Source organism: Suncus etruscus, chromosome X (genome assembly GCF_024139225.1).
Source record: "Suncus etruscus isolate mSunEtr1 chromosome X, mSunEtr1.pri.cur, whole genome shotgun sequence".
NCBI classification, from domain to species: domain Eukaryota; kingdom Metazoa; phylum Chordata; class Mammalia; order Eulipotyphla; family Soricidae; genus Suncus; species Suncus etruscus.
Window position 1 is genome coordinate 107,792,050 of NC_064868.1, and position 27,896 is coordinate 107,819,945.

General features: G+C 34.2%; 1 protein-coding gene across 1 annotated transcript; it reads right to left on the minus strand.

The window, feature by feature from the left end:
• LOC125998999 (leucine-rich repeat flightless-interacting protein 2-like) lies at positions 1–27,881 on the minus strand. The gene is made up of 3 exons (XM_049767008.1): positions 27,816–27,881; positions 27,033–27,207; positions 1–1,263 (listed from the first exon to the last, which is right to left on the minus strand). Exons 1-3 carry the CDS (start codon positions 27,879–27,881, stop codon positions 377–379), a joined length of 1,128 nt encoding a protein of 375 aa, XP_049622965.1. The 3' UTR covers positions 1–376.
• Positions 27,882–27,896: the final 15 nt, after the last annotated feature.

A 27,896-nucleotide genomic window follows, 5' to 3' on the forward strand; every position in this document is an offset into this window, starting at 1 on the left:
ATCCCACTGTGGAGAAGGCACCTGTGTTTTCTGAGGTTGCTTGCAAGCATCTCTGAATATTCACAGAACTGCTCTCCTCCAGAACCTGTGCCCACGCAGCAGAGCTAGACACAGGCAGCTGGGGGTAAACGGATGTATTAACTTGACTCTAAAATGATGAAAATAAAATAAAAAAAGGTCTAGAATCAAATGAAAAACAAAATCCAAAGTGTACACGAAGAATCAAACCACTTTCATTCTTTCATAAGTTATTAAATACAAAGGTGGCTATTTTACTGACAAAACAAAAACAGCACTGAAAGGGGTTTGTGTCAATGGACAAAGTCAGTCACTCCGGGCAGGACCACAGAGTAGCACCTAGGCAGCTGGACGGCCCCTACTGCTGAGTTAGCAGAACTGTCCTGTTGGCCTCCATCTCCAGAAGCTTGGTCAGGTGGCTGTTGGTCATCTCCATCTCCTCGATCTTATCCAGTGCCCTTTGTAGCTCTCCTTGTAACTTCCTCTTCTCTGCCTTCAGTTCTTCTTCTATTTTCTCAGCATTCTCAGCAGCAGTTTTATATCTCAATACCTGGCCTTCAAGTCCGCTAATACTTTGCTCCAACGTGGTTATGTCCTGCTCTGCGTTTGATAGCTTGAACTTGTACTCACTAATTTGTCTGTCAGCATCCCTCTGCATTTCGATGAATTGCAAGTCCCAGCTCTTCTGCAGCCCCGCCAGTTCCCCCATGATACCATCGCTCCTGGAGCCTTTTTGCCGCTCTTCCTCTGACTGCAACTTCAGCTTGCTCACCTGTGATAGTAGCTCTTCCTTTTCGTCAGCAAGTTTTCGCAGCCTTACCTCCAGCTGCCCTTCTCTGGCTGACTCCAAGACCTGAGCAGCTTCCTGAGACACTACAGTTATAGCTCCGACCTTTGACTCATGACTGATATCATCATTGGGCATGCCATCTGGGATTATAACTAAGCCATGTTTCTCAATAAGCTCATCCCTTTGTCGAAGATCTTCTTTAAGTTCATCTATCTTGTGCTGAAGCACACTACACATATGCTTCTGTTTCTCTAACTCCTTTGATTTTTCTTCGTTTTCTCTATAAAACTCTGCCAACTGTTCCTCCTGTTCTTCGATCACATCCTTAAGGTTATCTATCTGGTATAGCAAATAGTTCTTCTCATTGTCTAACTGTGCATTGGCAACCATGGCTTTCTCGTACTTTTCTTCAACTTCAGATAAGTTGATGATGGTTGCAGAATATTGTGAAAATACTAAAACACATTAAATTGTGAGATTTTCCGATAAATCTGGAAAATATAAAAAAAGATTTACTTTGAGATAGAAAACAAAAGTATTTGCCATAACTACAAACACTTTTACTTCTATTGCAATCCTCAACTAACATTTGGAAAGAATATATCGTCAAAGTTAAATTCACATTTGCTGGGGTTCTTTATTTGGATGATGGCCCTATAGAAAAGATATGTTTCTTGTTGAAATATTTTGTATTTATTTTATTAGTACTTTATTGTACTAAAACTACTTCAGAACAATATTATAGACACAAAAAAGAGGGAAATGTGGAAATTTACTATGCAGCCTCTGTACCCCCGGGTTTCTAGGTTTCCCAATTATCAACATAATTTTCCAGAATGGCAAATAGTAACTGTACTTGTATTAGAATATAATAAAGTCCCAGAACTTACATCATTATTTACTCTTCAAGTTATATATTCTATTGCTTTTATTTTTAGAAGGAACCAAACCTTTATTGTTGTCTAGAGAACAAGGGAAAGCACTTCATGCTTCAAATAAAGCAATTCTGCTCTTTTGCTTTGTATAAATTGGGGTTATACAAAATGTTTCATTTTCAAATCGGATCTGACTACTAAAAATACTTTGCAAGCTATTTGAAGATTTCTAAAGTTCTTTTCATCTTTTATATTCTATGTGACTATGGTAACCTTTAACTTTTGACATATAAGATAAATTCCTAGTCAGAAACATAAATAAGACTTGCACTCAGTTTTATTTATAGTTGGTATTATGGCCAGATGCTGCTCTCAGAGCTCTGCAATAATTATTATAGTTATCAGTCATAAAACACAATTAATCAGGCACTACTTTATCCAAAGTTTATAAAACATACAAGTGAAGGAAGAGGAATTAAGAATTTTTATGAAAGTGTCCATGAAAGACAGAATTATAAGTTAAATATTATTAAGGTCACTTCAGAGCTCTACCATATCAATGTTCCACATTGATAAACTTCCTATACTCACGAAACTGTACTTTAATTGGTCATTTTTATAGGTCTTCTTAACTGCTGAAAATTATAAAATCACCTATAATGGGGCCGGAGAGATAGCATGGAGGTAAGGCGTTTGCCTTTCATGCAGATGTCATCAGTTCGAATCCCGGTGTCCCATGTGGTCCCCCATGCCTGCCAGGAGCAATTTCTGAGCATGGAGCCAGGAATAACCCCTGAGAACTGCCGGGTGTGACCCAAAAAACACACACAAAAAAAATAAAATAAAATCACCTATAATTACCTACCTTTGTGACTTCAGGGAAAATTTGAAGATTGATATATCACAAGAATTAAATATTTCATATCAGTTGATCTTTTTGTAAGTTTATTTTTTTCCAATGAAGGTAATTATTCCTATATGTCAACCAGTAGTTACAGTTAAACAATAATATAATAACTTTCCTAGTTAGTTGACTAGGGGAAAAGGAACCCATATGTAACTATGATGTTTTTAATAAACTCTGTGCTAATAAAACAAAAACATCTACCCTCAAAAAGCAAATATTACCTCATAATTAAAATAAGACAATGCCTTCGTTTAATATATGTCATTGACATATTTTTTCTGAAATATGATTATACTATTTGTTCAAACATAGTCTACTAATAATATAGTTAAACATTCATTTCAAATTCATTATAAATAAAATCCATGTTCATATATTTGTGGTCATAGTAAATAATATTTTGCTAGTAAAATAATAACCTTGATTATAACTGTTTAATGTATTCTCTAGTAATCAGTTTGAAAAAAATTATAGTAAGGTTAAAACTATCTGTTTCTGAAGTAATGTCTAAAATAAAGTAGTCATAGTCATATGTCATTAAAAAAACAATCACTTCTAAGATACACTCAATTAAAAATGGAAGGATCATAAGCTCATTTTAATGATTGACTATATTATTTAATTTATTGCCAAAGTTTTGCAATTCGTTCAAAAAGTTTGGAGTTATGGCATTAAAACATGGCTTGCTAAAAACATCAAAGTGACGTAATATTTTAAATAAAATAAACTTTTTTAAAATTTTTTTTATTTTAGAATGTTTGGTAAAGAAGAGAAAACTAATGAAAAAAATGCTGCCATGTGTCAATTCATAAGTTTTTTTCAGTGATGGGCCATGTACGTAGTGATTATGTAAAACACATAGCCTAAAATGTACTAGATCATCCCATAAATATTTGTGTAATTACTCTTTGAAACATTCATTCTATAACAAAATAGACCTGATACATTTCTAAGAAAGTGACATCATTGTACAGTCATCTGGAACTGGGATAGCTTTCAGGGCCTGATGGTTTGCTGTATAGAGAATAGAATGTGTCTGTCTTCTGTTACCACTTACACAGGAATAAAAACATAACTTATTTGACATTAAGGAATTATGCTTTAACTAAAATAAGCATCAGTTGATGTTAAATCAAGTTTGAAGGAAGATGTTCCTTATAACTTATAATAAATATTAATATTGAAGGGCAAAATACTATGTTTATAATGGAAGAGGCAGTTTACTAAAGCATGCTAGAAAAGAACATGAAAATGTATGTTAGAGTAAATGTGAAACATTAATACTTAGATTTGCAGAAAAACTTATCTTAACATTATATAAAAATTATAGATTTAAGATTTCTTATACCAAGGGAGTGGGAACAACCATTTCTCTTTAGCAGTTACTTTATTTAGGGCAAAGAGAGATAAAACTAACACATTATCCTTTATTACAATTTCAGGAAAATCATAGAAGCAGATAATATTTTTTGTTGAATCAAAACCTTTTCACTTTTTTATTTTATATACATCTTTTAAGAAAATACTTTAAGATAATGTTTGCCAATTTCTTTTTTTTTCAGGATTTAACCCATATTATTGTGAGATTGGAAGAATTTATTTAACACATGACCTGTAAATAATTAACTAAAGGAGGGTTTTATCAGACTACTTTATTTTCAAAATCATATCAGAAATTTCATGTATCTTGTAAATGTTAGTTCTATAGATTTATTGGGGATTTTTTGTCTGTGTTGGTAAAAGAGTTCTAGCTTTTGAAAAAATACAATATTTGAGTCAGTAAAGAAATTATATAAATATATATAGCCTTTATAATGGTTATAAAAAATTAAACCCATGAGAATAGAAGTTATAGTGGTTCATAAGTGCTACTTCCTACTGTTAAGTTAATGCTTTGTGATATCATTACAAAACTTTTTCATTCCCATAAGAGAACTGTTGTCTATTCTCTCTTCTTGAATAAATAGCCTGAAACAATATAGTTTGATAACTATTCTGGCTAAAAATCATATCTGCACCCTGTTGTGAAATGCTGTCCAATTTGAATTAGTACTTCCAGTAAATATACAAAAACATTTTCCAAAACATCTTTCAGGGAGTCTGCATCTCCAAATGATGTATTTTCTAAATAATGTAGACCGATTTGTTTGGAAGTCATTTTGCCATCCCATTAAACTTCCCAGCATATGGCATTTTCTTCAAAAGTATTAGGACAAAGAAAGAGACACACTGGAAAGGAAATAGTAGCTACTCTGCTCTGTATTTTATTTTTATGCTTTTGTTTTATTTTGATGGATAACAGATTTTGTTCTCATGAAAGATAAATACAGATGTACATTTTATTTAGATGAAATTGTGGTTCTTCATGCAATGTGTAGCAGTTTGTCTTTATACTGACATAGATTAGGCCTAACCCAGCAAGGATTTTTATAGTTAATTATTAATAATTATTATCTAAGAATACTATAAAATATTGGTCTATGCTTGTCAATTACTAAAAATTTCCATTAGTTATATAGGGATGGTGTAGGTAAGCTGGATTCCTGATCTCTTGGGGTTTATGATTTTTATAAACAGGGAGATGAACAGTTAAAGTTAGATAAAATACTTCATAAATAAGTTAAAATTATATTTAAACTTTAAAGAGAAAAGTCAAATACAATAATGTATAATAATTCCAAGTTTCCACTGAAGGACAAATGCATAAACAACTCATAGTCACTTACAATGGAATATTATTGTTTAAAAAATGAAAGTAATTGTTAAACATGTAGAGTCCTGGACAGATGATGAGTGACTGTCAAGCTTATCACAAACTTAGACAATATTGGATGTTTCCAATTAAACTGGGTACACAGAAAAGTCAAACTCATGGACAGAAAGTAAGATAGTGATTTCTGTAGACAGGGGAAGAGGAAAATGAGAAGTTAGCATTTGCTAAGTACAGAGCTTCAGTGAAGAAAATTAAAAAGTTCTGGAGATGGAAAGTAATGAGATCAGACAATGTGAATGCATTCATGTCACAGAATTACACACTTAAAGTGGTTATAATTATATTTCTTTTTGTTTTCATCATTTTATCTCATGAAAAACTAAAAGAAGGAATAATGGCACACATAATTTACAAAGTCTCAGCTTTATAGCTGATATAATGTGTGTGTTGTATAGAAGTTATAGTACCTAATTTCATTTTAGAAAAATTAGTACTTAACCACCATATTTTACTCTGGGTTAAAATTAATGACTGTGCAATTATTAAGAGAAAAACTGTTTTTAAATTTTGTTTGTTTTGTTTTGTCACTGAACTCAGAGTTAGTTGCTCAAGTCTATTTCTGGAATTACTCCTGGGGATCCTCAAGGGAACCATATGAGATGCTGTGCATTAAACCCAAGTAAGCCGCATCCAAGGGAAAAAACGGCACACACTGTTCTATCAATCTGGCCTCTAATATAATATTATTTTAATATTTTGTCACTTTACTAAGTATTTTTGCATGTAGGACATAAAATAAACTAAATTTATAAATATGATTGTGTCTGTTCATCCAACCTTCATTGAGAATCCCTTAAGCACTTAGACCTGTTACTGTAAATAATAAATAAATAATGGTGCCAATGTGTAAGATGATTAAGGTATATTAGGATGGATCAGAAAGTAACAAACACAAGAAAGGCAAATTTTAATGAGCACCTGTTAAAATATAAAATAAATATAGAAATATTGAATTGATGTAAACAAAAAATTAAAATGAAATGCACTGCAAGATATATAGAAGCTTTGGTTAGCAGTTCTAGTACTTAATGGCAATACATTATTATAGAGAGATTTTAGAAAACAAGCAATAGTAATACGATATTAAGATATCAGATATTTATTAATCAATTGATTCTGACTAAACATTTTTGCGACAATTTTTGCTGTGGAAAGAAGCAAACAGCTCTTGCTTTCTCGATTTCCAAATGATGTGATCAATTCGTGCTACAAGAAATACTCTGTTAAATTGAATCAATGTCTTAATACAAGCACCTGGATCCAAAACTTCAATTTATAATCAACCCAAATTTTGTTTCAAACCTAATTTACTAATATTATTGAAAATAAATTTTAATATGCTTTCCTTAAATATTTGTGTATATTTACTGGATTTAATAAGCCTTACTCATTTAGCTAGTATACATAAATAGCATTACCATCTAGAATATGTGTAATTACTCATGTACATAAAAGCATTGTGATAAAAATGCAAAATAAGCAAATAAAACAAAGTTAGGTTGTTTAAAAACAATCTTTGTGTGGTAGGTTAATCATGGTGTTTCTATAAAAATGTATAAAATTCAAAATTTTAAATAAGTATGTACAGAGATATTTTGGTGGCTATTCCATTCTTGCTAATCAAAAAGACTTTGGCAATACTTTTATTAAAAAGTATCATGTGGAGTGGTTAGACAGAAGAAAAGTAATAGAATAGTTGATTAAGATAATGCATTGTAATAAAGGGTAATAAACCTAGATTACCAATGATACCAAAGTGTATGGAAGAAATAAGGAAAAGAAATCAAGGAAAGAAGGTAGAGGATAAGAGAAGTAATGAGGGAGCAAGGGTTAAGGGCCTCAGCTATACTGGTATTGGCGGGCAGTGGTATGCCTAAGTATCCAAAGCAGAGACTGAACAACACTGAAAACTGAAGAACCATACCTCAATCACCAAACTTTAAAATGTTCCTTTCAAGGTGCAGGTTGGGGTAAAATAGTGGTAGAATTGGTACTAGAACTCAACTATAAATTTTGCCTAAGACTCAGCTATTAATAGAATTTTAAAAACCGCAATGGAAAAAAAACAAAAATTAATTAATAAAGGACATTGCCCATACTAAGTATAAAACCAAAATACCCATTTGGGATAAGATACCTCATTTGCCTTGTACAATGCCACTTGACCCTAATTCTTTCCATGGAATTCCTTATGCTTCCCAGAGCAATATCAGGAGTGACTCCTGAATGCAGAGCCTAGAGTAAGTCCTAAAATCCACTGTCTGTGGCCTCAAAAACACAATGCCTGATTTGAATACAAGAGGCAGGGAGTGAGGAAGCAGGAGATGGGGGCATTGGTAGTGGGAATGTTGCACTGGTGAATTTTTATTTTAATAATAGTGGCTTACATATCATTGACAATAAAATTTTAGGTACATATTAACATAAAATCAGGGGAATTCCCATCACCGAATTATCCTCCCTCCACCTCCGTTCCAGACCTACCTCCCATATCCTCCTCCCTCACCCCCGGGGCTTCCAGAATAAGTGGTCCCCTCAGTGCCTAGCTTATTACTTAGTGGTCCTACACTTGTTTGGTCATTGTACCTACCTTATTTCCCGCTCTGATTGGGAGGGGGGAATAGATAGTTCAAGTTATGTGATTTTGTTTGAAGAAGAGAAAAGTAATAAACTGGGGAAAAAAATCAAATACGCCAAAAATGGGCAGAGTCCTTCTGGAGGCTCTCATCCTAGGTTTGAGAAACTAAGGGGAAAAAGAAGGTGAAACACCACAAGAGTAGACAAAGAGGTGTCAAATAAAATATAAAGTGAGCACTCCACCAATAAATATAAGCACCACATAAAAGTCATGGTCTTGAGATAAAACACATGGCAGAGCACATAAGGAAAGAAAAAAGAAGAAAAAAATAATAAATATGAATGGAGACAAAAACTTCAATATCTACACCAAAACAAAGAAATCGACAAAGACTAGATAAATAAATAAAAAAATTGTTTTGTGCTTTTTGCCTTTTTTTTCCTTTTTTCTTCCCTCCTTCACAGAAACAATAAATATTGGGGTCATTTGAAAAGGAGTTCCCTTGGCCTAAGAGATACAGGGTTTCTCCACCTTTGAAGCATTTTGTCATGGTATTAACTAGAGACTCCTTTCAGGTTCATTTACTCTCCCCTTGGTGCTTTTGTGGTGTATGGAAGACTTCTACTCTGTCCTGGGTGATAATCAGACCTCTGTATCTAGAGATCTCGGTAACTGCACAGGTCAGGGAGTGGAACTTATGATGAAGTTTTTCTTTGTGGTTCTAGAAGTTCTGTTCTCTCAGTGTAATTTTAATCCGTCTTCTGTGGTTGGTGGTCTTGGTCTTTGTGCTGATCCTAGGATGGGGCCTGGGATAGTGTCTTTTGTTATGTTTCCAGAAGACCCATTTCATTGCAATTGTCTCAGACAGACTCTGAAACTAGAGATCCTGGTTGTTGTGCAGGTCGTAGCTCAAACCCTAGACTAGTGCTTTTTTTTTTTTTTTTTGGTCCCAGGAAAAATACAGTTCGGTCATGGTTCTATCAGCCAGTCTTCTGTAAATCGCGATCTTGGCATTTGGAGAGACCAGAGAGTGACAAGTCTTCTGATTTTGTCTTATCGTTAGCTGATGAGGTAGGATAACCTGCTCTTGGGTCAAGTTGTTCCCAGTTTCCTCATTGTCAGTATACCATATTAGAGCTAGCATTTGTTGGTGTCCAGGCAGTATTAAGGAGTCATGGATGGGATTTGTTTCCTGTGGCTGTTGTGAAGAACTTTGTCATTTCTATGTCTGGGATACAAGGTTCAAGAATGGACGGTTGGTGTCTAATCACCTGGGGTCTAAGTTGGGTCCACATGACATATTTTCAAGGTGGGAGATGCCCCTGTATTGTAAACAAGTATGAGTTCTTATCTCTAGTAGATAAGAGCTCATTTTTATACGTAAGATTTCCCCATTTTTAATGTGCCTTTGCAGAGAGAAATGGTGCTACATTGAATTGCCGGTGCATTTGAGGGTGGAAAGAGAAGAAATCAGAAATAGGTCACATCCCAAAAAAGATAAAAATAGAAATAAAAATACATGTGCTCATATATACATTATATATGTATAAAGAAAAAAATTAAAAAAATGAAAAAAAATTAAAAAATGAAAAAAAAAGAATTAAAGGAACAAAGTGATGCAAGAGACTACCTTACGTTTGGGGAAAAACAGGTAAAGAGGTAGTGTAATATAGGTCTTATATTCATGATGTAAGTATAGGTTTCCCCATTCTTTTGAGATTTTCTTGTGGTGTTTGGGTTCACTGGCACCTTTTCATCACACAACCTATCCCGAGAGTGGCAAAAGATTTGTGGCAGGGAGGTTTTAGGAAGAGTTCTTGTATTGGGGATACTTTGAGAGGTAAGTCCGGTTTCAAGTAACAGTCCATGTTTGGAAGGGTTGGTAAGGAGGACCATGCAGCATAAGTCAGCAGGGGGTTTGGTTGCCTTTTCTTGCAGGGGGCGAGGTGTGGGTTTGACTGGTTGTCCCTTCGCTTGGGTGCTGGGTACTGGTTCGTTGGGGTAGGAGGTCAGTCTTGATGCCTAACTGAGGGTGAAGAGTTTTAATAAGGTGGGAAATCTGGATGGGATTGAGGGGTGAAGGGATAGTCAGATTTCAAATGGGGGGTAGGGGGAAAGTTTATGGATGGGGCAGGAGAGGAGAAAAGAGAAAATAAATTAAAAAGAAAAGGAGAGAGAAAAAATAATTTAAAAAAAAGTAGAGAGAAGGGAGGAGAAAAGAGCAAGGGAATGCTAGTTTGCTTGAATATGTTCGATGAGTAGGGCCTGTAGTATAAGTCTGTAGGTCACAGTTGCTGCATCGGTGGTCTGGCTGGTCACATGTTTCAGGTCATAAAAGAAGGTAGAACCTAGAGATAAAGGGTATGTTAAAGAGTTTTATCAGGACATTCTCATAGTGCAAGCTGGGTATGGTATCTCATGTGACTGAGCCCTGTGATGCCATCTTAGTTTTTCCAACCTTTGAATCCAAGAATGCCTGTGGGAAGAAAAGCTGAAATGTTATGTTAAATATAGTATGTTTAAGGCATTAAAACAGACTGCTATGAAATGATTCCGTTGGGGTCAGTGATTTCCCATGGTATTCTTTACCTGTAATCCTGTATGAGATCCCTAAGGGATTTTTATGGGCCTTTGTAAGTAGAAGGCTGATTACATACCTGTTCTCTCTATGCTGATGTTTCTGCTGTTGCTGGTTTCTTTGTGGTATAATGTGTAGTCAAGAGTTTGTGTTGTTCCTCTTTCATGCGTTTTGGGCACTGCTCTCCAGTATATGTTGACTGTCAGAGTGTTTCTAGTTTCTACCCTGTTAAACCCTTTTATTTTATTGTTGAGTATTAGTTGTATCTAAGGTGTATGTTCCAGGTGCTTCAGAGTAGTGCTATCATTCTGTTTTTGTCTTTCATCTTCTGGCTTACTTCGTTTAACATAATATGTTCTAGGTCCATCCACGTTGCTGCAAAGTCTGTGATTGTATCATTGTGTATAGATACCACATCTTAATGATCCATTCATCTGTTGTTGGACATCGAGGTTGGTTCCAAGACTTGGCTATTATACTGAGTGCTGTGATAAATATTGGGATGCACACATACTTTGGAATGAATGTCCTTACAACTTGGGGGTATATACCTAGGAGAGCAATTGCTTGGTCAAATGGCAGCTCAATTCTGAGTTTCTTGAGCACTTTCCAGACTGTTCTCCATAGGTGTTGGACTAGGGGGCTTTCCCACCAGTAATGGATGAGAGTGCCTTTCATACCGCATCCTCGCCAACAGAGATTGTTCCCATTATTTTTGATGTGAGCAATCCTCACTGGTGTAAGTAAGGTGGTACCTCATTGTTATCTTTATTTGGATTTCCCTAATGATGAGTGAAGGTGAACATGTTTTCATGTGTGTGTTGGCCATCTTTCAGTCTTCCTCAGAGAAGTGTTTATTCATTTCATCTCCCCATTTTTCTATGGCTTTATTTGGTTTTGGGGGTCAGCTTACTGAGTGCTTTGTATATTCTGGATATCAGCGCTTTATCTGACATGTTGAGTGCAAAGATTTTTTCCCATTCAGTCAACTGTCTTCTTGTGTTAAGTAGGGTTTCTTTTACCATGCAGAAGCTTTTTAGTTTGGTGTAGTCCCATTTGTTTATGTTTTATGCTAAAGTTCTTGCCATTGGCATTCTATCTTCAAAGACTTTTTTGATATATAGGTCTTCGAGTGTTTTGACTATTTTCCTCAATAAACTTTATAGATTCAGGTCAGATTTCAAGGTCTTTAATCCATTTTGAGTTGACTTTTGTGTATGGGGTGAGATATGGGTCAATTTTCTCTTTCTTTTAAATGGTTTTCCAGTTGTACCAACACCATTTGTTGAAAAGACTTTCTTTGTCCCATTTCAAGTTCTTGGCTCAGTGGGTGGGTCTAGGGTCTTAAATAGGTACACCCACATTTTGTCATATATATTTGTCATATATTAGTTGACTGTATATCTGGGGGCTTATGTCTGGAAATTATGTTCTAGCCCACTGGTCTGAGACTCAGTCCTTGTACCAGTACCATGCTGTTTTGATCACCATGTCTTTATAGTAATAGCTTCAGGTTGGGTAAAGAGATGTCACCCAGCTTCCTGTTATTTAGTATGTGTTTGGCTATCCTGGATATTTTGTGGTTCCAGATGAATTTTATGATTGATTTTTCTAAGTCTTAAAGAATAATGTCTGAATTTGGATGGGGATTGTGTTAAATTTATATAGGAGTTTGGGTAGGATAATCATTTTGACTATGATTATTCTACCTACCCATGAGCATGGGATGTTCTTCCATTTCCCTAGATCCTCTTCAATATTTTCTGAAGTGTTTTGAAGTTTGCCTGGTATAAGTTCTTCACTTCCTTTGTAAGGTTGATTCCTACGTACTTGATGTTTTTGATACTATTTTAAATGGAGTTGAACACCTCCCAAGCTCCTGGCTCCAGTCGGCGATCTCCCCACACTCCCTCTGGCTTGTCCCGGGAGCTTGGGAGGTGTTCTTTTTATGACTAAAATCCAACTACAAACATATTTGTAATCATGGTGCTTCAATAAAGATATTATTTCAAATTAAAAAATAAATAACCACACAAAATAATTAAATAAGAGCATTTATTGACTATTCATAAAATAACTTCAGAATCATAGAGATTCTGGAAAGAGAAGAAACTATTTGAAGGAGTTAATGGTGAGATTTTTCTAAAGAAGGAGGTAAGAGCAATCATTCCAGAGGTCCAAAGGGTGCCTACAAAAATAAAGTGCAACAAAACAACACAGGCACAAGAGTCAAAATGTCAAGAACAAAGGACAGAGACAAACTCCCAGTTGTTCTTAGAGCTGCAAGCATGAAAAAAAACCCTTATATACAATGGGGAAAGAATTATTTTCATGGCAGATTTCTCCAAAGACTCTCCAAGCATGGAAATAATAGAAAAACTATACAAAATATTCAAGAAATAGAACATCCATCCTAGAATCATTAGCAAGGTTGTCACCCAGAGAATAGTGAGAGGTTCAAATAGTTTTAGACAAATGGCAACTGAAGAAATATATAAAATCTAATCCATTTCTGGCGAGAACATTCAAAGACCACATATATAAAGAAAATGTCACAGATCTCACTTATCTGTGAAATATAAAATAATTGTTTTACGAAATGTAATGTAGTTAAGGAGGATGCCTAAATAACCCTTTATCACATAGTCTAGGGAGGAAAGGGACAGAGAATAAAATAAATTGGGGTGGGGAAAATATGAAAAAGGGAAGAGGGGAACAGAGGTCTGGGCTTCAGTTATATTGGAGATGGGGGAGTGGACTAGCTATATATCCAAACAAAGACTCAATAACAGTAAAAAGAAGAGAACTAAGGTGAAATCACCTAATTTTACAACACCTACCAAGGTGACAGACAGTGGGTAGGGGGAGCTTAGTAAGTGGGTGGTGGGTGAAGGAATATGGGAGCATCGGTAATATTAGTTGACACTGGTGAAAAGATAGATGTTCAAATATTGTATATGTAAAACTCAACTATCAATAACTTTTTAAACCATGATTCTTTAATTAAATAAAATGGTTATGGTTGAGACCGGAGAGATAGCACAGCAGTAGGACATTTGCCTTGCACATGACCAACCAGGGATAGACTTGGGTTCAATCCCTGGCATCCCATATGGTCCTTTGAGCCTGCCTGGAGCGATTTCTAATCACAAAACCAGGAGTAACCTCAGAGCATCACCGGGTGTGGCCCAAAACCAAAAAACAAACAAAAAAAAAAGGCCATGATTAACAGTAAGCAAATTTGAGAAAAAAACAGATATCCCTGTCACTTCTCTCTCCTCTATCTATATGTATATATCTTAAGCATATAAATCAACCTAACTATTCATATCACTTAATTCTTTAAAGGCAGTGAACTAGACTCTCACATAAAATGATGTAGAGGAGTGAGATGAATAATTGAACAAAATAGAACCTTCTGTTGCTTACAGGAAACACACTTAATGCTCATGATAAATGCGAGCCCAAAGTGAATGTCTGGAACATAAATATACAGGCAGTCTGAAAATCATCAGAGAAGGCTATACTGGTTTCAAGCCAAATATCATTAAAACAAAAATAAAATGATAAATTGTATGGACATACATTATAAACTGGTTAAGGGATTTATCAAAACTTAACTCTCACCACATACGTGCACAAATTGAAGGGCCACTAAAGTTAATAAAGCAACTGCTAAAGGTCAGAAGAGAAGCATCAATGGCACCATAATGACTGTGGGAGATGTCAATAACCCTCTAGTATTATTTGGCAGATTAATCAAAAATATGTTAATAGAAAAGCAAAAGACATAAAAGAACAATTGGAAAATCTAAGTCTAATAGAGATATACATAACCTTACCTCACCTACAAACAAATATATGTTCTTCAATGCACATGTAACATTCTCTAAGAAAGATCAAATCTGAAAACACAATTAGAAGACGCATAAAATCATAAAAATAGAAATTATATCAAGTGTCTTTTCAGATCACAAAGCCATAGTTAGAAATATAGAATGAAAAGAAAGTTGGGGAAGGAGCAACTATTTGAAAATTGATCAACATTCTGTCAAAAATATAATTTTCTCAAAGGGCAATCAAATAATAAAGGTATTCATTAAAACAAAAAATTACTGAAGAAACAGTCAGAATGTACATGGTCAGTAAGAATAATATTAATGGGAATGTTAAGTGTTATTCAGGCTCACACAAGGGAGAAAGAACATGCTCAATTCAACAGCCTGACTTCACAGCTTGAAAGAGTATAAAAAGAGTAAGTGAATCCCAAAGCAAGTAGGAAACAAGGGATGATAAAAATGATAACAGAAATCAATTTTCTACACAAGAGAACAATGTAGAGTCAGTAAAACCAGGAACTTTAAAATTTTTTGAAAATTATTAACAAGATTGTCAAATCCTTATGTAGAACCACAAGGAAAACCAAAAGAAACTCCCAAATAAATAGTCTAGGTGATATGGGAGAAATTATAAAAACACCTCAGAATGTGAAAGATCATAAAAGGTAATCATGAACAGCTCTGCCATTAGTCTTGAAAACCTAAACAAAACGGATTAATTCTTAGAATCATGCAAATTCCCAAGATTGAATTAATAAGTAAAAACCCGAAAAGAGATTGACACTGGTGGTGGGATTAGTGGTGCAACATTCTATGTCTCAAACACAACTATGAGTACATTTTTAACTTGGAGTGTTTAATTAATTTTGAATTATAAAGAGATATAGTAATTTATATTATGGTAAAATGTTATTTTTCGACCATTAAAGTTCTTTTGCATTAGTTGCATTAGTTGTGTTATTAGAATAGCCATCATAACATCAAGTGATTTTTGTGTAAAACAACAAAAGACAAACTTAAGTATCAGTAAATGAAATAAATTGCTAGGTATGATTAAGGATATTGAAATAGCAATGAAAAATCTCCATAAGATAAAAGCCTTTTTTGAGTTCTACAAAAATGTGAAAGAAAACATAGTGCCTATATTCTCTAAGCTTTTTCTTGGGTCTCACCAAGTGCTGTATGGGTTTTTCACTACTGGTGGCACCAGGATCAAACAAGAGTAGATTGTATGCCAGACAAACAAACTACCCTCTGAATTATCTCTCTGGATATGAGACTCCATTAACATCAAAACAAATTGTGCATTCTTAGGATTCATACAGCACCCTCCTTGGGTTATTTTAATATTTTTATATTATCTTATGAATAATCTGTATTTTTACATAAAAGTATCAGTAATCTCTTTGGATTTTTACATGTAATTTTCATACTTTTTATGAATAATCTGTATTTTCTACATAATTAATCTCGTTAATTATTTGAGTTGCAAATGGCTTCTCATCCTCAATGGGTTAACTTTGTTCTTTTTTGTTTGTTTTAGTTTTAGTTTTTGAGCCACACCCCATGACGCTCAGTGGTTACTCCTGGCTATGTTCTCAGAAATAGCTCCTGGCTTGGGGGACCATATGAGACGCATGGGGATTGAACCAAGGTCAGTCCTAGGCTAGCATGGGCAAGGAAGATGCCTTACCGCTTGTGCCAGTGCTCTGGCCCCTAACTTTGTTCTTATAATAGTGTTTGATTAAACTGTCTTATTTAATTTTAGTGAAATGTAATTCCTCAAACATGACCTGTTTTGTTAATGAAAAGTACGTTCTCTTAGAAAATAGTTCTCTATATAAAAATGATAGATCATCATCTGTATTACCTCTGAATGTTTTAATTACTGATCAGACTTATTTTTATAGTTTATCTGTACAATATATTATGTATTATGTAGGGAACTCAGTTTTCTTTATTCATTATTGATTGTCATATTGAGATATAAACAATAATTAGGAATAACTATGTGTATATATTTTCTTTCTATTATTATATATTAGACATTCTCAGGTTTCTGTTTCATTTTATCATTTTTTACTTTATTTAAAAATGCATTGCATAGTAAATCACAATACATTCGTTTCCAGATAAGTGAGAACAATTATTTTAAGAAAAATAAAAAGGAAGAGAATTAAGAGTTAAAAAAAAAAGAAAAAAGAAAAGGTACAATAGCATGGACATTTGTGAAAATTGTATCTCCAAAGAAATCATTAACACAATGGCAGAAGGTGGATAAAAGCTCTTGTTGGTAACTGTTCATCCTGTTAAATCAGTGTGTTCCTATAAGAATGACAGCATCCAACAAATGAAGTTTTCCAGGAATTTAAAGCATTATTACTGATACTGCAATTTTTCTGGTGAGTGGTATCAGCTGCCAAGAAGAAGGATGCAGGGAGGATGGTGCCTTCATTTGCTTGAAAAAAGGCCCTGGTGTTAGCTGAAGTACAGACATACTTTACTTTTGCTCTAATTGGTGTCTCTGAAGAGAATCATAGAGCAGTGTAGAGATAGGATCACAGGCAAAATGGTGATTCTGGGTAATGGATGCAACAGGCAGCAATCTAGAAAAATAGGAAGGGCCAAGCACCAGTTCTGCTGAAGCCACACATGCTGCATATTTTTCTAATTTTTAATTTTGGGTAACACTCTGCTGTGCTCAGGAGTTTCTCCTAGTTCTGTATTTAGGGATTATTCCTAGAGGGCCTTGGAGAACATAAGAGGTACTTGGGAGTGAATCTAGGTCAGCAACATGCAAAGCAAACACCTTTTCTGCTGTAATGTTTCTCACACAGATTCAGTTTGCTAATCTCTAAAATAACAAAGAAAAAACTAATTGTAAAAGTATTGATAAATTATCATGGTGCATAAACTACATTGGAGTATTCTATACATGTTAGGCATTTACCATCATTTACTATTAATTTGTATTCAGTATATTGGACACTTCAGTGTAAAATGAGTAAATTATTAAATATAAAGTAAAAGTAAAGATGAATGAATAGTTATTGATAATTTTGGGGGTGGTTGGGCCACACCCTGTGATGCTCAGGGGTTACTCCTGGCTATCTGGTGATGCACTCAGAAATCGCTCTTGGCTTGTGGAACTATATGGGACTCCAAGGGATCGAATCACAGTCCATCCTAGTCTAGCATGTGCAAGGCAGATGCCTTACCACTTGCGCCACCGCTCTGGTACCATCAATTGCTTTAAAACTAAAAATGGTTTAAAAAGCCATTACTTCCTAGTGCAGTACCTATAAAGTCCCACTTTAAAATACTTCTGACTAACAAAATCTGTAGTTCAGCTGAAACCCAGCAGGGAATAATGCAATTTTCCCCCCTTGTCTTTAGAGCTAGCAGAACTGAAATGGTAAATCTACCTGGTTTTCTTTCAGAACATATCAAGACACAAATCACTTTATGAAAGCAATAGAATATTTAAAAGGAAAAGGATTTATTCTACTGACTAAAGTTTCTGCAATGCTAGGGATTGAACTTGATGCCGAACATAAGGCATCCAAATGCTTTAGCCCTGTGAGCTATCTCCCCTGTTTCAAGTAATACTGTTTTCTAATACAACAAAGCATTATTCTTTCATATCCCTTACTCTGATTTCAGAGAGAAAATTATAAATAAAATAACACAATGAAAATGATATATTAATTTTAGCGTTGATTCATTTAGACTAATTTAGTTTCATTTAGATTGTATATTTAAGCAAATGACATGATTAGAAAAAAAAGTTAAAAGGCATTATGTAGCTTATAAGTATATTTTCCCCATCTAATGCTTTTCTGTTCAAATAAGGCAATGTGGTATGAATTTAAGGTATTTATAAAATATATTGTAATAAGTTCAAATATTGTTGCTAGAAAATGGGATCGGAATGGGAATATTTACTTCAAGTAGGAAACATATAAAATGGTGCTCAAGTAAACTTATTAACAGATATCAAATCTGGTCAGATTTTGACTTTCATGATGAATAAAGAAAAACATAAACCCATTCTTCTTGTAAAACTAAAATACAGAAAAAAAAATCCTGAAGTCTGAGAGGAAAGAAATTAAAAAAAAAAGTCAAGGTCTTGAAGATTACTTTAGGAAATCAACAAGCTAATATCTCTTTGAGAGGAACAGAAATTTGAAAGAAAATGAATAAAAAAATTTTAAAAAGCAACTGAATAATGTAAACAAATTTTAGGTATGCTAAGAATTACAAGGAAAACCTCAATGTTATGAAAACTAGAATGCTTTGGACTAATTAAATAATAGATTCACTAGAAAATGCATGAGAATGGAGAAAGATTACATAGAAATGACCAGTTTAAAAAGGATTGTAGAGATGGAACTGTGAAGGTAGCATGAATAGCTGGAGCACATCTCTTACATATTGAGAAGCAGAATTCAGTCCTCAGAATCACATGTTATCCTGTAACAGGAATTGCCTCAAGCAACACTTTACACATCTGATGCACATAGAGACTGTTATTTATTTTTTCAAATAATATTTTTTATTTAAGCACCTTGTTTCAGTCATTTAGAAGGAAATCACCAGTGCAACATTCCCACCACCAATGTCCCAAATATCCCTCCTCCCAACCCCACCGCACCCCACCTGTACTCTAGACAGGCTTTGTATTTCCCTCATGCATTCTCATTGTTAGAATATTTCGCAATGTAGTTATTTCTCTCTTTGTGGTGAGGCTCATGAAGTGGGCTGTAACTTCCAGCCCTCCTCTCTTTTGTCTCTGAAAATTATTGCAAGAATGTCTTTCATTTTTTTAAAACTCATAGATGAGTGAGACCATTCTGTGTCTTTCACTCTGTCTCTGACTTATTTCAAGCATCATAATAGATTCCATGTACATCTATGTATACTAAAATTTCATGACTTCATCTCTCCTGACAGCTGCATAATATTCCATTGTGTATATATACCAGTTTCTTTAGTCATTCATCTATTGATGAGCATCTTGATTGTTTCCAGAGTCTTGCTATGGTAAATAGTGCTGCAATAAATATAGCTATAAGGAAGGGATTTTTGTATTGTATTTTTGTGTTCCTAGGGTATATTCCTAGGAGTGGTATAACTGTTCATATGGGAGCTCAATTTCCAGTTTTTGGAGGAATCTCCATATGGCTTTCCAGAAAGGTTGAACAAGATGGCATTCCCACCAGCAGTGGATAAGTTCCTTTCTCTCCACATCCCCGCAAACACTGCTTGTTCTCATTCTTTGTGATATGTGCCAATCTCTGTGGTATGAGGTGGTACCTCATAGTTGTTTTGATTTGCATCTCCCTGATGATTAGCAATGTTGAGCATTTTTTCATGTGCCTTTTGGCCATTTGTGTTTCTTCTTTATCAAAGTGTCTGTCCATTTCTTCTCCCCATTTTTTTGATGGAATTAGATGATTTTTCTTCTAAAGTTCTGTCAGTGCCTTGCATATTTTGGAGATTAGCCCCTTATCTGATGGGTATTGGGTGAATAGTTTCTCCCACTCAGTGGGTGGCTCTTGTATCCTGGGCACTATTTCCTTCAAGGTGCAGAAGCTTCTCAGCTTAATATAAAATTAAATTTGATCTAAGAATTTTAGGGGTTAGAACTATAGTACAGCAGGTTGGATTCTTACCTTATTTGACTCATCCAGGTTTGATCCCTAGCACCTCACATTGTCTCTCAAGAATCACCAGGAGTAATTTCTGAGTGTAAAGTCAGAAATAACACGTGAAAATAGCTGGGCATGACCCCCTCCTCCCCCAAAAAGAGAAATGTCTAAAATTTTAGATTGAAAGAAAAAAAGAGTTAAAAAACATAAATACATCAAATTATTTGTTCTTAATGGCAATGTGCATATTATAAGTGATCACTAAAATACAAACCAGATAAACAGGGTAAATTATATTGGAGAAGAAAATTTGACTTCTAATAGTGAATTTAACATAGTATGTACACTCTGTTCTTCATTCTTAAGTTGTATTGAATTCTGTGATATACAGTACTGTTAACGATAGTTTCATGCATATGCTGTTCCAATACCATACATACCACCAAAGAGGCCCCTAAAAGCCAGCCTATTCTCTCCAATCACCAAACACACACTTAAGGTCAGTTATGTATACCTCAGGAAAACAAAAAAAAATGGAAGAAAGATGAACGGAACAAATGGAACCTGGTGATTTCACAAAATGCAGATATTATAGAGAAGATAAAAAAGATCAATGAAGCAAAGACAAGGTGCATAAACAAAAAGAATGCACATAGTAAAATGCCAATGCATTCTTCTATATTAATAATATTTTTAAATGTAAATGGTCTGAGCTCACTAGAAATGCAGTGGATATATTTTTCAGAAAACAAAATTCAGTTGATTTTAGGTGACAAAATAGAACTTCAATGATAAATGCGAACTTTATAAAGGTTAATAGTCAATAGTAAAAGTAAATTGTTACCTAAAAGGCAAGGATAGACATACTTATCTCAAGCAAAAATATATTTCAAACTAAAGTTAGTATTAAGAAACAATAGTGCCGGGCCCAGAGAGATAGCACAGCGGTGTTTGCCTTGCAAGCAGCTGATCCAGGACCTAAGGTGGTTGGTTCAAATCTTGGTGTCCATATGGTCCCCCGTGCCTGCCAGGAGCTATTTCTGAGCAGACAACCAGGAGTAACCCCTGAGCATCGCCGGGTGTGGTCCAAAAACCAAAAAATAAAGAAACAATAGTGCCAATTATCGAATTTAATGACTAAATAAAAATATGAGGACTTAGCTCTTATCAACATACATATAATGAACAACAGGATATCAAAATAAATAAATCAATTGCTAAGTGACCTGAAGAGATAAATCAACAGCAAAAAAAGAATAGGAGAATTTAACACATATATTCACAATTGACCATATCAGCCAGACAGAAAATATGTAAGTAAACAACAGATTTAACTGAGTGTGGAGATGGACGCCTAGGAAAAACAGACATTTACAAGCTCCCACTCAATATAAAGTAAATAAAAATATCCTTTCTTTTATTTATACCTTTGTGTATAAAGACAAAAAAAGAAAAATCTTCTCTAGTACACATACAACATTTAAAAGGACATAAGCACCTGTGACACAAAATAAGTATCAATGAATATTACCCAATGGCTTTTTAAATCACAACTGAATAATTTAATTTACCATAAGAAGAAAGGTGGCAAAATCTCAAGCAATTGAAGAATAGGACATTATTATTGAATTATTCTTGGATCAATGTGAAAAAAAGGCCTATTGTAAATAAAAAATGGCAACACATACTAAAAGACCATATGGGATATAACAAGACCAATTGGAGCATAGTTGAACCTACACAAATAAATATTATAATGCATCAGCAAATAATTACATTATTTACTGCATTAGCACATCAACAAAGGTAAACACAAGAAACATATTCTTATCAATAAAGAAAGCATGTTACTCTGTATCTTATGGTGACTTAATGAAAGAAAATTTTATCGAAAAAATTAAGCATGCAATATAACAAGATTTAAAAGATTTAAAAATTCTGAAAAAAATCAAGAAAAGTGGGGTTGCAAGTATACACTTCAGCACAGGGATGGAAATAAAAATATTATGTCAAATATTATCCTCAAAATTAAAATAAAATTATAGGCACTCTTGCCACTAATTCTCAGGATTCTACCGAAAGTCATAGCCTTAGCAATTATGCAAGAAAAATAAAAGCATTTATTAGTAATATAATTGAAACTTTCCAGTGTTATGATCATATGCAGAAAAAAAACCCAAAATTACTCTGCATAAACTTGGAAAAATATATGAGGGTGAAATGATACATAACATAAATAATATCAAAATAAGAGATTATATTTCAAACAATAAAGAATATTTTCAGAAAATTATGTTAATAGCTAAATGTAAGACATAGAAAATCATTAAAATCTCATGATCGTGGAATTGAAGAGATTACATTGTTAAAATAAGGGTCCAAAGTATTACACATATTAATTGCAATCCTTATCAAAATTCAATAACATTTATCTATAATGTAGATCAAGAATCACTACCTTTTGTATGAATTATCTATCTACTAATAGTCAAAAAATTTTAAGAAAAATATATATGTAATCATTCCCTTATAGTAGTCGATTACAATCAAGCTATAGAGAAACAGAAAAAAAATGTTGTATTGAAATAAAAGCAGTCAGTGAAACCAAGGAAAAAGAAATGAATGAGTAAAACTGAACCTTCAGATATATGAACATTGTGAAAGTGGTGTAAAGAGCAGAAGATAGAAAAAATGTCTTTTTAATAAATGGTGTTGGAAAAGCTGCATAGCCACTACAGAAAAAAAATGAAAGGAAAAAGAAAATTGGCCACTATCTCAACCAAGCACAAATAGTTTACTGAAAATGGATCACTTTGATATTATACTGCAATCCATAAAACAGAGCAAAGAAAATGAATGCACAACTTTATGATACTGGTTTTGTGTTTTATTTGACAATTCAGCTTCAATAACAAAGAAGGTGGCAGCAAACTTAAACTAATAGGACTGCATCTCATTACAAAAGTTTTCTTTACTGCTCATATATGTAGAATGTCATACTATGAATAATCTGTAACCTAGAGACTCAATTAAATACTACTTATCTATTAGAAATGAAAAGGAATGTTTCCTTTCACTGCATAGTCATAGATGCAATTACAAGATTAATGTTATGGGAACTAAATCATAAGGAGAAAGAACTCACTCTCATATGTGCACGAAGAAACAATTCAGAATAGGAACTATTCACTGAAAACAAGCCTCAGATTGCACTATCAAGATTTGGGGGTTGGAATTGGGGAGGAATGACGGAAAGTGTACTATGAGCTATGGTTGAATTATGTGCTGTGGTTAAAGTATGTGCTGTGGTTGAAGTATATTGGTAGAAGGCATGTTGTTCTAACAGTGTTATGCTAAAAGAAACCCAAACTTACACTTCAGTAAGCCAATGCCGTATGTTGTAATATTACACAAATACTTGCAAATTTTTAAAATCATATGAGAATACGTAGAGATATTTGCTAATTCAGACTATAGGACAATTTTGAAAATTCAGCAAAATAGTATTCTAACTGCAATCGCTGGGACAGGAGAAAGTTCAAGGATTAAGTTATAAGTGTACTTTGCACACTGCTCAGCTCAGTTCAGTCCTGTCACTACTAGCAGTTGCCTGAGAACCACAAGATTTGATCTCTCTCTTCCAAAGGAAATCATAACTATCATTACCTTTTGTTTGCTTAGTTAGGTAGCCACACCAAATGGTGCTCAGTGCTTACTTCCAGGGGTCTGCAAGCTTTAAGACCTAAAAAGCCACTTGGACTTTTTCAGAAGGAAAAAAAATAACCTTGGAGCTGCAAATCCATCGCAACATTTAAGACAAATATAGCACTAAAACAACAACAACAAAATATATAGCATTGCCTACATTGTTTCTTACCTTAATGTTATATACAGGATTGTGAAGTTAGCTGTGGATCTGAAAAAAAAAAGGACTTTTTCACTTAACAATGTAAATATATTTGTGCAAATTAATAGCCAATTAAAGTATTTAATTTACCTGTTTAATGAGGTTTTTGCCGCCCCCATCCTCCTGGATGTCATAGCCAGCAAAGCTTCAAATGAGCCTTATATGGTTACCAATCCTTATAATCAGGGATAACTCCTGACAAGGGCTCAGGCTATTGTATTCTATATTGGTGATCAAACTTGGATTTCATACCAGGTAGGTGCCTTACCTGCTGTCATATCTCTTTAATATATAATTATTAGTATGTTTATGTGTGTGGCTAGTATCCACATACATTAAATACTTTTATTTATAGGCATTTAACACATATATTTCTGTGTATATATATTTATAGTTGATCATAATATTTTCCAACATTTCTTTGATTTTTGTTAAATATAAGCAATGTGGAACTCAATTATAAAAAATATAAACATTTACTAAGATGATATTGAATAAATCAGAACAAACTTGTGCACAGATACTTTTTTTTTTTTTTGGTTTTTGGGCCACACCCGTTTGATGCTCAGGGGTTACTCCTGGCTATGTGCTCAGAAATCGCCCCTGGCTTGGGGGGACCATATGGGACGCCGGGGGATCGAACCGCGGTCCGTTCCTTGGTAGCGCTTACAAGGCAGACACCTTATCTCTAGCGCCACCTTCCCGGCCCCGTGCACAGATATTTTAGTGTTCAAGTCTTAAGTGAACTCATTACAAGTATTATAGAATATTTTTTCTTGCACATATTTATTATAAATAATCTTAAACCTGTAGAAATAAAAATTGCCAGAGATTTTAAAAACTAAAGGGGAAAATAAAACTAAATTACCTGCTAAAATGTTTTAATAAAGTAAAAATTTTAAATGATATTACACTGACAACCATATAGACACTACATATCAGAAGCACTGAGTATACATACATGTACAGAGTGCATAGCATAGATCTTACATCTAAAATCAAAATAAAAATGTACATGTTATTTAAGTTAGAAAACAAAATTAAATGAGAATCCAGAAGCATAACACAAGAAAATTAGGTAATTATTGAAAACAAAAAGAAAAAAGATTTCTCTGAAACAAAAAGTTAAGAAGAATTCAAGAAAAAACTAGAATCATTGTTTAATAATTAAATATAAAGTAAAAGCATAAAAATTAAAACTGACTTCATATAAATAAATTTGAGAATATTTTATAAAAGCACTGGTTCAAAAATACAAATTTCAAATAACTGACAAATTAAATTATAGATCATCATGACACATGATTTGTAAAAGTTTTATAGCAAAATAATTCAGTTTAAAAATTATTTGATGATTTTTAATGCAAAGGTAATGTTTTTATATAAGTACATAAGTATCAGCATACTATAATTCATTAACCGCTTGTGTTTCTTCAACTTTAGTTTTTCAATCTATCACAAGTTTCCAACACTATCACAAATGTAAAAATAAAATACATATATAGAAGATGATAAAAGTTAAAAAATAACAATATATAGTGTTGGGAATGATTCATCAGAAAGCATAATACCCTTAAAATGACAGTCCAAGATAATCTCCCCAATATTTACTGTGCCTATGCAGAAAAAAAAAAGAAGTAGCACAAAATAATTTTTTTTGGTTTTGTTATTGTTGGTTTTTCTTTTTTTCATTTTTTGTGTTTTGTTTTGTTTTTATTTCAGGACCATGGTTATTTTGTGGTGGTTTTCTTTATTGTTGTGGTACTTTTTGGATTTTATGTTTGATTTTTCTTTTTATCAAGGGAATCCAGATAGGAAAGGAAAAAGTCAAGCTCTCACTGTTTGCAGATGACATGATACTCTACTTAGTCTAAAGACTCTACCAAAAAGCTTCTAGAAACAATAGATTCATATAGCAAGGAGGCAGGCACACAGAAATAAATGGCCTTTTTATACACCAATAATGATAGGGAAGAGATGGACATTGAAAAGGCAATCCCATTCACATTTAGTGCCACACAAACTCAAATATCTTGGAGTCAACTTGACCAAAGATGTGAAGGACCTATACAAAGAAAACTAAAAAGCCCTGCTCCAAGAAAGAAGAGAAGAGACACGGAAATGGAAACACATACCCTGCTCATGGATTGGCAAGATTAACATAATTAAAATGACAATACTCCCCAAAGCATTATACAGATCTGTATTGTTGTGTTTCTCTTTCCTTTTCCCTTTCTTCTCTCAAACTGATATTTATAGTCTCTAGAATGACTCTGCCCATTGCTTGTTTGGTTTTTACTCCATTTTATTTTTTTCTTTTCTTCATACAGAACCACATAACTTGAACCATCTTATTCTGCCTCACAAATTTAGGTGGAAATAATGAAGGGTACCAACACCAAACAGTTGTATGATCACTAAGTAGTAATAAAAAATGATCAGACTTAAACACCAAATCCAAAGCCAATGATAACAGAATCGATACCCAATCTACAACAAGCAAGACACAGAGGGGACCACTTATACAAGCATCCTGGGTGTAAGGGAAGGGAATATAGGATACATGCTGAAAACAGGGGTAGAGGTAAGACAACATTGATGGTGGGAATTCCCCTGATTCAATGTCAATATGTACCTAAAATATTGCCATGAAAGATTTGTAATCCACTTTGGTCAAAATAAAAACCATTATAAAAATAATAATAAATGTGAAGAAAATGAAAAAAATTATATCCCACAAAAAATGGCAGTCCAAGAATCATTGGAACAACTATTTGTAATTAATGTCATATAGAAATGTTTAATCTAAATAAATATATTTAGACTTATAAACAATTTAATGTAAGTTGATAACTAGAACTGACTACTGTCTACTCCATTGACAACAATTTCTATATCTCGAAATATAAGGAGGGATTCAATAGGCTAATCAAATGAATTCCTCGAATTTTCCTGGCATGGAGATGTGAAAAAAAAAATCATGGGATTCCTCAAAAGGCCTGGTGTAGATGCTTTGCCTGTCCGTGGAGAGTTGAGGAATTCCCAAAGAGATATTTCTGAAATTTATGTCATGGTACTGACATTATTTTCCCTTCATTTTGTTAAATTCACCTAACTGGCCTGGCCCCAGAATTGGGTCCTGGGACTGGAGATCCCACAAACCTGGGCAGGGTCCCAGGAAGAAAAATGCCTGATGCCTAATGAGGAGCCACCAACCTTGAGGATGCAATTACTCACAGGTTTATATACTTTCCAGAATTCTGGGGCTTCCCCACAAGCCAGGAATTTGGGCTGCAGTGAGACCCCAAGAATCCAAATTTACAAACATTTAAGGGAATTCATATGATAATGAGCATATAGGTCAAAGCTTTTTATAGGTTTATACAATTTGAATCAACCAATGATTTTTTACAGAAAAGGCATAATTTTCTGTCTGTAGAGCCCCTTCATGACATCATTTACCCCCAATTCCTAGACTAATGGTATGCAGAGATAGGGGTTGAACCCTTTTAGGTGAGATTCTAGTCTACGGGTTGGAGAACCCATTCTCTTGACAAAATAGTGACTGGAGTGATTAGGGGAAGGTAGACTTGTTTATTATATCATACTTCAAGTAAACCAGTGACAGAAGCGAGAATAGCATTAAACTAGATATTACCCTTATGCTCTACCTATGAGTTATTCTCCTTTTTTGGTGGCTGTGTGTAATTAATCTCCAAGGGCCCTCTGCCCTCTGCAGGGATCTCCTTCGTGGGGATCAAGGTGTTCCTGTCAGTTGGTTCCACCTACCTCCCCTCCCCCCAAGGTGTCTGATGGAAATTGCATTCCTTGGAAGGTCCTTTGTGATTTACAGTCTGGTTCCATGAATCAGCTGTCTCTTTGGGCCTAGTCTTTCTTACCTTGAAATTGCAGCCTATGGCTTTCTGCGGCCTTAGGGTCCGGAGATCCCGGCTCGCCGAGGACATCGGCTTATCCTCCCC